We start from the raw sequence: 12,365 nt of genomic DNA, 5'->3' as shown, positions 1-12,365 counted from the left end.
CATAAGGAAAGTTGGTGATGCTTATTTTGTCAAAGGATTCTAATTATGTTGCTAACTATGTTAAGGCTTACCGCATAATGCATACATGCATTTGAAAGGAAAGTGACTTGTAGCACTTCAATCACAGCCAAAGCTCCTTAACTGCTATCTTCATGGAGAAAATTGTACTAAAGCCAAACGTGAAGCTTTTGATGGAAATACGTATGGTAACCCTAAGTAATTGTTCGTTAAAAGAGTAGAAAACTGAGCTAGTTGGTTCATAATTCTTGGTGGGTACAGCCGAAATAACAAGACGCAGACACAGAAAGGAACACGTAGAACGAAGACGAAGCGTAGAACGTAGACGAACAATAATTGTTCGTGTATCAGTGATTACTGCAAGGGCACCTGGTGGTAAGACATCATTAGATTTCTGGAACCTTCTGCATGTGCCTTGAAACTGCACTTCTACTGTTGTTGCAGGGGTGCCTTGGTGTTGAGTGACAATGGAATTTGCTGCATTGATGAGTTTGACAAGATGAGTGATTCAACGAGATCAATTCTGCATGAAGTCATGGTGAGCTTCAAGACCACTTGCCACTTTGACACTGCATTTTTGAGCAGTGGGGGTGACTTCAGCTTTTGTTTTTCTAACAGGAGCAACAAACTTTGTCAATTGCCAAAGCAGGAATCATATGTCAGCTGAATGCACGCACTTCAGTTCTGGCTGCTGCAAACCCAGTGGAGTCTCAGTGGAACACTAACAAGACAATAATTGAAAACATACAGTTGCCACACACTTTGCTGTCCAGGTGAGATGATCCAGTGCAATTTCTGCTGCATGGTTTGCTGGTAGAGGGCACTGGTGCTGATGACTGCTGTGCAGTACTAAGCCCCTAGCACTACATTAATCAAAAGTGCATCAGGACACAAGGTAGAACTTTAGATGCTTGTTACTGATGATTTTAGGATCCCTTTATGTATTACTAGCGAGGGTCCTGACAAAGTGCTTTTTCACATCATGTACCGTAGTACTTGTGTGACTTTTTGACGGCGCCACATTTTGAGTATGTTTTGACATCCAAAAGGCCCATGTACCGTATTTACCCGATTCCAACGCGCACCCAATTTACGGCACCAAAAAAAAAAAACATTCAAGAACCGATGCTAACGCGCGCCCAATTTCGGTGACGAAAAAAAAAAACTACAAGCCCCGCTTCTAACGTGCATGTTATTTCTGCGAATGAAAATAATTTGCAACCGTTTTTATATTTTGAGGGGAGAGCAGGCTGTTTATTCACCCGAACTTCATTCACTGTCACTCTTGGACAGCTTCTTCTCACTCTCCGACCACAACATCTCGTCTTGAGTGCCGTCCATGGCATTAGAAATTCCGCATTTCTTGAAAGCACCTCGGTGGTGATGGGCATGTGATCCACATGAAGCTGCCGCGTGAAGTCAGCCAGCTCTCATCTTCAAGGTCGGGAAACCTCCCCGCTTGCGGACCGTGGTGGCCTTTGCTTGACATTTTGCACTCAAAGATTGACTTTTTCAGTCTTTGCCAGTCGCGAACACAAGTCTCTGGCACACCAAAATGACGGGCAGCATGCCTATTGCCGCTCTGTTCTGCGTGCAGAATAACTTTGCGCTTAAAGCTATTCTTGTGGCGGACACGACGTCTCCTCGTGGTCGCTGCATCCATTCTCAAAAATGATATCCCACCGAGAGCCCGCCGCAGAACACCACCGTCACGCTACGGACGACGCTATAGCTTACTACGCACGTCGTAAATGCAGCAAAACCGAGGCGAGGCGGTTCGTCCTGTGAATTTTTTCATGCCACGCTCGCCGACAGAAACGACACGCACCACACCGGTTGAAAACGGCTCCTGCGACACAGAAAACGATGAGCAAACAAGCTCCCATGGTTGCCAGCAATTAGCTCCCACATCGTATAATGGCGATGACGATGGGCAGCTACGGGGCAGTTTCGGTTTGTACTCGAATCCAACGCACATGCGATTTTGAGACGTATTTTCCCCGAAAAAAGGTGCACATTGGAATTGGGTAAACACGGTAATGTGACTGAATAGATGTACTGCTGGCTTTTTTCATACATTGGAGTAGCTTGAACCCTTGTTCAGATATCACCAGTTGCTTTTCTCTCTCAGTCAGGGTGCTGATTTAGTCAGCAACCTGTGTTGTTATTGGCTAAATCACTATTAATTTTGTAATGACACAGTTTTTATGTTTGATTTATGGCACAGTACCGAGTAAAGTATTGAAAGAATATGCAATATGGTTGAGCCTGTTTATAACAGCCACACTTGTAACTAAGGCTTTCTAAGGAGTATGAACAAGATGATGTGACACTCGCAATGCACATCAGGGCTATGGCAACTATTTTCAGGGAGAACATGAGGGGACATGGTTGCAATGAACACGCAGGCATATAGAGTATTCATGTGATGACATCAACTGTGTGGCACGCCTATGCAGGCAACCTTGGCATGGCGGTCATATCCTCTTGTCCGACAAATATGATAATGACGCCCCACCCTAAGGAGTGGCCCCTCAGTTGGAGCTTTTAGCTTTGAACCTTGCAACAGTATGGTGACTAGGGGGGGGGATACAGGCTTACCACACAGGAGCTGCCTGCCAAATCTGATAGTGAATAGGGTGCATGGCTGCGGTTCACATTAGAGATGCACCTGAGCATCGAAACTATGATGGCTTTCACATTTCTTGTGAAAAGCATGAGAAGGATGCCGGTTACATGAATGGGAATAAAGTACAGAAAAAAAAAATGCCATGCGAGCACCTTGACACATGTTTTGCGTGTGTCAAGGCCACTGCAAAGCTTGCCCGCGTAGATGTAGAGAGTGACCTCGTGGCTGGGAAAAAGGAGTGGCACGTTTATGGATTGTGAATGGTGTCCATCCTGCCCTTCAAACATGGGACTGCAGGGACCTTTCTATGGTGGACCAAATAGGAGACCCAAACCAATTTGCTGTGCCATTGTGATAAGTCAGGATTGCTATTCCATTCGAAACCCATTGCAGTGGCTCATTGGCTTTGGTGTTTGGCGCTGAGCCCAAGGTCACGGGATAAAATCCTGGTCACATTTCGATAGAGATGAAAAAAAAGAATCGCTGTGTTCTTTGCAGTGACAATGCATGGAGAGCCTGAGGTGGTTGATGTTACTGCACACTGTGCATAAGTCGATTCAGTGCCCTTGCTGGCCCCCAGAAAAATTATTTTTTGGACATTTGTTTGATTCATATGTGTATGTGTTATTAAGAATAGTCATTAAAATTGCATTTAAAAATCTTTTTTTTTAAGGTTCGACCTTATTTTTCTCATGTTGGATCCACAAGATGTTCGTTATGATCGAAGCTTGGCCCGACATCTTGTTTCTTTGTACTACAAGAAACCTGAGGAAGCAGAAGAGGAACAAATGGTGAGCACTCTTCTGTGGATGTCACTGACTGTCCAATGCCCAATAGGTCCACTGTTTTCATGGAGTGTGGGGTTTCAGCTTGATTCTTGGTATGTCCTGCTGTTCACATCTTGGTATGAAGCCTACCAGATGTCTGGTATGACTTCGGCTAAATATCTTGACCCATCAAGTGGTCTGTGGTTGTGGACCCTTTTCATATTAGTGTGCAGTTGTAGATATTTGATCATGCTCGAAAAATTATAGGCTAGTACTGGCGGTGCTGCACTGCAGCGGTTCTCAGTCTGTAGCCTTGGAGAATGGCAATGGCTTTCAAGAGGCACTGAGGAACCCCACATGTCTAGGCTTCCATCCATTCCTGCCCGACGTGCAAGCAAAAAGCAGCATGCAGGTACACGAAATGCCAAAATTCAATTACAGTAGACTCACGATAATTCAAACTGATAATTCATGCTTTTGGTTAATTCAAACAAATTTCAGAATTTTGGTTGGCTGACTATATTTTCAATGCATTTTAAAGCCACTTAATTCGTACTGCAATTTCTCTTTCGGTGCACGAAAGAGCGGTGACCGAGGTCGAATGAGTCAGGTTTGCGGGGCTGCATAAACTGAAAATCCGGCCCCTCCAACCGGTTAGCTCTGATGTGGCCTTTTACGACCACACTTGAGTAAACCAATTTATCACTGCCTTTCACCCATATTTTATGTTGTGTTAAAGTATTTAGCTACATAGAGAAATATATCCAAAATACTATTTGTGTGCATAGATATTGATACAGCAAATTGCATTCACTTTATCTCGCTGCAGTTGACTGGCACTGTTGACTGTCGCAAAATTCTCAGATCGCTCCGTGATATAGCAAACGACTTTTGATGTGAATGATGCTAAACAGCACTGATATGAACGTTGGTGATGCAGGAACTCAACTTGTCGACTGCACACTTTTGTTACCAGACAGGCGGAAGGATGGATGTTCGTTCAAGTGGGGAGACATATGTGAATTTCAACTGATTTCAGCTGATTTGAAGCTGACAAGTGCATTGAGACACTTACCAGTGGGACTACATTAGATGCTTTTGCAGTGAACTCAGTGGTTATAGTGCTCGGCTGGTGACCCGAAGGACGCGGGTTCGATCCTGGCGGCGGCGGTCGAATTTCGTTGGAGGCAAAATGCTAGAAGTCCGTGTTCTGTGCGACGTCGGTGCACGTTAAAGAACCCAAGTTGGTTCGACTTTCTGGAGCCCTTCACTACGGCGTCCCTTGTATTCTGAGTAGCTTTAAAAGGTTAAACTCCAAATTAATAAAATCAAATAAATGAATGTTGGTGTAGTTCTGAGGTAGTTTTAGTGCACTAGCAAGATAAGGTTGGTGCAGGGTTAAATGGGTGATGGCACATTTTAATTTTGACCTCATGAGTGATTGTTAGGCTAACATCTTGACAATCTGGAGAGCACTGCGAAGGTGTCTTGAAAACTGAGTGCGTTGTTGGCAGATGAAATTACATTAGTTGCGTGTTTTGTGAAGAAGAGATAGGTGCACTGAGTTTTACTCACGTATGTGCATGATTGTACTTGCAACGTGGGCAGAGAGCTGATGACATAAGAGTGCAGAAGTGGGATGTGGCAACGCAAAGGATAATGCACTGCATCTATGAGGATCAAGTTCCATTAACCAGCTAAAAGCAGCTGAAATAAATATCTATTGTGTAAAAGATCATTTGCAAACACTTGCGATATTGCTTTGGAATAGTACTTTCTGAATAAACTATAAGAGATGAGGGCGGCAAAATTTAATTTTCTGTAACATGAGGAATAGGTGGTGAACAGCTCATGTTTCTCGGTGATGTCATTGAGGGAAGAGAAAGAAAAATGAGTTCCTGACACTGTCCTTGTTGTTAGATGCATTTGAAGCAGGTTATGCCATGGCATAGTTGAGAGCAAAAAAATTAAGAGCATCTTTTTTTTTTTGCTTTCAAAATTAAAAAAAAAAACAAATTCAAAGATATTAATGTAATGTATTGCCTGAACTTTTTGTTCCTTTTAGGAGTTGGGGCTGATGAAGGACTACATTGCCTATGCACGCACCTACGTGCACCCACAAATGAGTGAAGAGGCTGGCCAGGCATTGATTGAGGCATACGTGGACATGAGGCGAGCTGGCAGTGGCCGAGGCCAAGTGTCGGCCTACCCCCGCCAGCTGGAGTCTCTTATCCGCCTCTCTGAAGCACATGCAAAAGTCCGTTTCTCCAATGTTGTAGAACTGGTGGATGTTGAAGAAGCCAAAAGGCAAGTCATGTTTTTAAGGATGCTTGTTTGTTGTATGCTTGTCTTTAAAAATGTATAAGTGCTAGCACGATTTTCAACCTTCACTCTTGCACTCAGCAACCTGCACTCAGCGGTTGCTCATCAAGGCTGCTCTTTAAGCGACCTGCCATTTTTTTTTTTTTTTTGTCTTTTAGAAGGCATCTGGTCATTCCCACGCAAATGTGCGTTTTTACTGCAAAATCAAGAAGTGGCAAAAACTGTCACTGCTGTGCAGTTTTTCACTTTAAAGCAGACAACTGCCTATTTTTTCATCAATTTAATTTACTGCTGTGCGAAACAGTTTTGGAAGGTGTTTTTGTAGTCATTCGGTTTTTTGACCTTCGGATGATTCAAATCTTTTTTTCGTCCTTGAGGTTTTTAAAAACTATTGTGAAACCATTAACTTTTTCCCCTCTTCTCTTGAGCAGACAAACTTATCACTGCCTTGCACCCATATTTTATGTTGTGCTAAAGCATTTAGCTATGTTTGCATAGAGAAATATGTCTAAAAATAGATATACACATAGATATTGATACAGCAAATTGCATTCAGTCTTGGATCATATTAAGGTGCACTTCTGATAATTGAAACAAAAATGTCTGGTCCCTTGAAGTTTTAAATAATGAGTATCTACTGTATTACGAATTTTGGCTATATCGAACTATTTCACAATTTTTTACTTATTCACTACAACAAGGTTTCACTGTACAATTATAGCTGGACATTTATTTTCAAGTGACGTCGAAGAGTAACAAAAAAAGCATTGCTACATTATGATTTTCATTTTCTCATGAAAAAAATAAGTGCATTTTTGATTATTCTTCATTTTTAAAAAATAGTTCAGGTTGGCAAATATTGAGAATCTAGCTGATATGAATCGCGGGCACGGTGAAAAATACTGTTATGCAAAACTTGTTTCATCCAAAAACGAACAAAATGTGCAACGCTGGAGTACAGGAAATGCATTCACGCAAATCTGCTTGTGGTTGACGAGATTTACAGTGAAAGCTCGTTAATTCGACCCCCGTTAATTCGGCAAATCGGATAATTCGACGCGCGCGCGAGGTCCCTACAATTATACATAGGAGTCTATGGGGCGAAACTCTCGTTAATTCGAAGAAATTCTGCCGTGCGTCGGTTAATTCGACTTCACTCCGCAGCCCGCCAAGCCGGTGTGCCGAGAGCAAAAAGAAAAAAACACTGCCATGAGCGGCGCTACTGTACGGCTGATAGGCCATCCCTATGGTCATATCATCCATCCATCCGTCCATCCATCCGAGGAAGCGAGTTAGCGGCGGCCGAAGCGGCTGGCGTCTTTTTTTTTTGTGCTTTGTTGTGTCGCAGCAGTCGCTATCACGGTTATTTACGGCGCCTTTTTTGGTAAATGCGCGCTTTGTCAGCGTGTTTACTGCGCTACTTGTTGCTGTTTTGTTGCGACTGAGAGAAGGGTGAAAGGAAATCGCAAGGGATTGCCTACTGGCTCAGCCACCACGGCTGCCATGTGCAGATAGAGGAGAGTTAAAAGATCAGAGAAAAAGATAGAGAAAAGATAAGACACCCGTCCACAGTCCCCGTGCAGATAAGAGGAGAGTTAAAAGATCAGAGGAAAGATAAGACGCGCGTCCCAGCAACAACGCCGTCCCCGCGGACACTGGTTGAAAAAACAGATAAGCGGGGAGCGGCGCTCCCTTCACCTCCTCCCCGCGCTGCTTTCCGGTGGGTAGCGCGCAGGGCCTGCGCGCCGCCTCGCCTTCGTGTCCTGTCAGCTGACCGAGGATGAAATAATTGAAGTGACAGGCGCTGACAACGACGACGATTTACGATTGTGAGCAGTTGCACCAAATGCCGAAGTGCACGGTGAAAGAAGCCGCAGAAGCCTTGTCCGTGCGGGAGGACTTCTGTGAACAAATCCCTGACGGCGCGTGTGCCGCGGAGCACCTGGCAGCTGTTAGAGCTATCGTAGTCGCTCAAATTCGCTCGAAAAAGCGGACGGTGATTACAGATTTCCTTGCCAACTAAAGGTATACGTCCTGTTGCGGCAAACATTGTTTTTTGTTGTTCATTCGATAATTCGACATTCGGATAATTCGACAATTTTTCGCGGTCCCGTCAGTGTCGAATTAACGAGCTTTTACTATTTACAGCCACGCAGCCAGAGCTGTGTGCTCACTGTGCGGGCTGCGTGCCACTGCTCGATGTTCATGGTATATGCTGTGTGACTGAGTTGCGACATTTGCATTGAGAGGGAGGGCAGCGCTGCTTGCAGGTGTGGGCATGCGAGAGTGTTTCGAACATCTGAAATTTTGCACATTGTACATTATGCACTTTGGCCAGGGATCACGAATTCATATCATACGGAAATTTGTATCAGTTGTGATTGTGTCATTGAGATTCTACTGTGGTGCCATTCAGTTAGGAGCCAAATCAAATGTGGCATTAGGTCACGGTTTGAAATTTGTGAACACTTCAACAATTCTCAATTCATTTGAAAATATTTTACTTGGTCTCGTTTAACAAAATATTATATTGCAGTGATTTGATTGCTGCGCCAATTGCGCCAAAAGGCAAAGCCTGCTTCATGCTTTTGCGTTATGACATAATACGAGTAATCTGCGCCACACCTTTGCCAGATATCCGTATTTACTTAAGAACACAATCACAGCTGCCTCATATTATCCTTTGTGAACGTATGCATGCTGCATACCAAGCTGACTGGGCTTGTTGTCACCCCATGTAATGCAAATGGAGGAACAAAATAGGCCTGCAGCACGCAGGGATTTACTCTGGTCATCCTGTGGTGTGGAGGGTACACTGAATTGCGCATGGAAAAAACATTCACCAACAACGCCAGTCTTGACTTCTGCGTCCTTGCTGAGCTGAAGTGGGGAAACGTCACGCTACCGCGAAGTTTTCATTGGCCATAAATTTTGGGGTTTGCTTTGTTGCCATATCAAAACTGTCTGATAGTCCTGGATAAATTTTTCACTCGCATCGAACTTTCTCTCTGCTACGTGGTTCCCGTTCTCCAGCGCGTATTCAACGGCACAGAACTTCTGTTTTGCATCATAGCTTCTTCGCCTTGCGGGCGGTGTCATGTTGAGTACAAACAATGCACGGTGTGCGCAAAGCCATAGGGATGCGGCGCTAAAATCAAAACATTCGAGAACATGACTTAACTGGATGCAGCAGCAATGCACATCGTGTGCTGCTGTCGCATTTGGTCCAGTTGTTGCGAGATTATGTGATTCTAGCCATAGGGTAGTATTTTAAAAAGTTTTAGCATTGCAAGTTTCGCTACTGTCAACCGAATCTGCAGTAAGCTATCTGTGCATTGCGCAGACGGCCCTGAGGAGCACACACCTGCCACTGTGCAGGCGTAGTTGGGTTGCCACGGAAGCGGTTCTTGGTAGCAGATTGTGTTGCGCTAAAACTGTACCTCGGCCAGTGATATCGCTGGTATCCGAGCTTCAGTATTTTTGTTTATGAATTCATTTTGTAATGCTGTCTGGTCTGAGCTGCCATGTTAGAATGACAACCATTGCCATGTTATTACTTCAGTTTCTTGCTGTTGCTGGAGGTCTTATGATTTTTGTGCTGTAATTAATATGTAATTAGCGTGGTAGATATCTGACATGCATTCAGTATTTTGTTTGGCAGTTTAACAGCAGCTTTTTTTTTTTTTTTTTGCGTCTCAATGATAGGCTGCACCGGGAAGCTCTCAAGCAATCGGCCACTGACCCTGCTTCTGGAAAGATAGATATCTCGATTCTTACAACCGGAGTCAGTGCCTCATCTCGTCAAAGGCGTGCACAGATGGCATCAGCACTGCGCAAGATGCTTGAAACCAAATCCAAGTCTCAGAGCTTGGCATACAACAAGGTCTTTGCTGATTTTAAGGACCAGTCAGATGTGGTAAGTGTTGTAATAAACTTCCAGTCAGTCAGGTTAGTCCTGTTTCAACCCAAATTCTTCATGCTGGGTGGCAGGACCATTGTAAGCTTTTGTGAATTCTGAAATGGGAGAACCCCCATCGTCTGCAAGACTGGCCCTTGGAAAATAGTTCAACAAACTAAGTAATAGCCTGCTATTGCCACGTAATGAAGGAAAAGGGTGTACAAATTTCTACTAGTCTTTGTTCTGTTCACGCCTGACAGACTGCAGCACCAGACCACTTAGCTGGCTTAATCCACTTTGAGAGCCCAACGACAGCAGTTTTCCATTTATACTGCACGAAGCAGAAAGGCATCAAGATAAATAAAATGCAGATTTAAAAAGGGACTCCTAACCTGAAAGTAGTGAGCCTTGACCTATAGATCACTTTTAACCAGGTTATATATGAAGATTTAACGAAAAACTGGGCTTTTTCTGGTAGGGAAATAGCATGAGCACTGATTACCTGTAGAGATTCACCACATGCCTTTCTACACAAGTGATGACAATATTGCGATATACCATATTTACTCGTGTAATTTCCGCATCCCTAATTTTCGGGTTCCTTACATGACTCAGCAGCTAGCTCAATACCTTGCAAATACTACTCTACTTTTGTTATAACATTTTTGTGAATGCATTGTGCTTAATTTAACTTCAATTATAAAGTAGCACTGTAATGTCTTTTTGTTTAGTGAGTCAGCTCAAGATGGTGACGGCTGTTCTTACCAACCTGACCAATACATGAATGCATTCATGGTCTATGAAAAGGTTGCTGTTTCATTGTTTTAAAATGAACGAGTTTTCAGCTTTATGACGTATGTTCAGAGACTTGTCTCTGTGCTATGAAATTACACCACACTGAACAGAATACAGTTTAAACTGGATGTGACAAAGCTCCATGCAACGAATCCTTTGGTATTATGAAGTTTTCAACTTCCCAACACCAGCCTTGCTGAAACGTATCCTCTAGATCCTAGATCTCAAGGAGCAAACGCAGCTGACACAACTCGCTGTGCTCCAGCTCGACCAGTGCCTCTCCTTAGCGGACTCAGCAGTCTCCGTAACTTTCGCTGTAGTATCGTTGCACCTAGTGGCACTACAATTCATGCTCAAAGGTGGCGTGAAGCGAGACATACCAAATAAGGCACAGAACAAGCAGTGCGCGCAGGTGCCATCGCCGCCGCTAGGTTGTTCTCATGATTTCAGCGCCAGCAGTAGATGCGTGGTGGCATTGGGGATGGCGGAGAGTGCCAGTACAAAGTAACAGTTCGCTTTGCAAGGGCAACAGCAGCAGTGTAGACCAAGAGAGGTGACACGTGGGAAGAGACGGTTGCTGTTGCAGCCACCTTAGCAACACGATCATGAAATATTTCTCCGTGTCTACGACTTGGAGTAACCAAGGTTTACTGTGGACATTTGCTGGGCAATGTCATCTCCATTTGGCTTTCATTTGTGCCCTACATTGACCTTTAGAGCCCGCATGAAAACTGCATGGAACGGAAAATTGCGGGTTTTTCTCAATTTTTCTTAATTCTAGCAGGTCAGCATGCACTGAATGCAAATCCATTGAAAAGTTGTCACGCAAGAATACAAGTTTTTTTTTGTGGCATTTTTTTTTTTATTGCAGATGATCACCAGAGAGATGTTTGAAGAAACTCTGAAGGACTTGCAGGATGATGGTTTCCTTGTATTGGTTGGAAGGACATCTATTAAGCTTTGCTAATGGTCTACTCTGCGTCCTGGCTATAAGTGCTAGTAATATCCGAAGCTTTGATAGCTGTTGCTGTTGTTCACTTACCTTTGTACAATATACTGTTTTGATACACTGTATGTCATATACAATTTGACATTTTTTTAAATATTATTGTGTACTGAAATAAATGCCCTGTAATTATAGGGATAAAGGTATGGGTCCTGTGCTTGCACTTCCATAAAGGTGCACTGAAGAGGAATCTGAACTTGTCTTTTTGCCTGGGGAACTCGATCTACACGTTCCTAGCATTCTTGGAAACTGCGACTTATTGCCCTGTATGGCCGATTTCCCAAATTACCAAATCGAATTAACGGCCGGCTCCCGCCCTTTTTTTTTAATTCTGCCTCGTACGGTGGGCGGAGTCGACCAACGCGTGGAGTGCCTTTCACCCAGTCCCGTGGCGGCTTGCCGCTCTGCCATCGGCGGAGTAATACGTAGTAGTCCGTAGTAGCAAATAGCCCGCGCGTATTTTTATTTCTGCGGGCTTATTTTGCAGTTATATTATCTGCGAATGAAACTATTTATTCATGGAAACCTAAAAAACAAAATAAAGCGAAAGCAAAGCCTCCACGGAGCTGGCTGAAAGGAACTTCACGCGTTGGTCGACTCCACCCATCGTACGAGGCAGAATTAAAAAAAAAGGGCGGGAGCCGGACGTTAATTCGATTTAATTAGGGAAATCGGCCATACAGGGCAATAAGTTGCAGTTTCTAAGAATGCTAGGAACGTGTAGATCGAGTTCCCGCGGCAAAAAGACGAGTTCAGAATCCTCTTCAGTGCACCTTTAAACTGTAAAGAGTAGATTGGCTGCTCCTAGGCTTTGGAGATATGATCAGAACTTGCACACAATTTAAATTTCGTTAAAGAGCGACACATTTTTTGAACTTCTGGCAATTTCTCTTCAGTGTCTCGCGTCTGTCTGTTAAGGGATGATTATGA

General features: G+C 43.9%; 1 protein-coding gene across 2 annotated transcripts in view; it reads left to right on the top strand.

Moving 5' to 3' along the window:
• Nucleotides 1-11,581, top strand: part of dpa (disc proliferation abnormal) — a 45,038-nt gene extending 33,457 nt beyond the window's left edge. For both annotated transcript variants that reach the window (XM_089580126.1, XM_089580127.1), the window contains exons 17-22: nucleotides 463-556; nucleotides 637-791; nucleotides 3,321-3,438; nucleotides 5,480-5,721; nucleotides 9,442-9,652; nucleotides 11,301-11,581. In XM_089580126.1, coding sequence (XP_089436252.1) covers nucleotides 463-556; nucleotides 637-791; nucleotides 3,321-3,438; nucleotides 5,480-5,721; nucleotides 9,442-9,652; nucleotides 11,301-11,396 — 916 coding nt within the window. In that variant the 3' untranslated portion in view covers nucleotides 11,397-11,581. The remainder of the gene's footprint in view (nucleotides 1-462; nucleotides 557-636; nucleotides 792-3,320; nucleotides 3,439-5,479; nucleotides 5,722-9,441; nucleotides 9,653-11,300) is intronic.
• Nucleotides 11,582-12,365: the final 784 nt, after the last annotated feature.

This window comes from Amblyomma mixtum, chromosome 3, assembly GCF_055824585.1.
Source record: "Amblyomma mixtum isolate Tamu chromosome 3, ASM5582458v1, whole genome shotgun sequence".
Taxonomy (NCBI): Eukaryota; Metazoa; Arthropoda; class Arachnida; order Ixodida; family Ixodidae; genus Amblyomma; species Amblyomma mixtum.
This window is presented reverse-complemented; position numbering and strand designations above follow the sequence as displayed.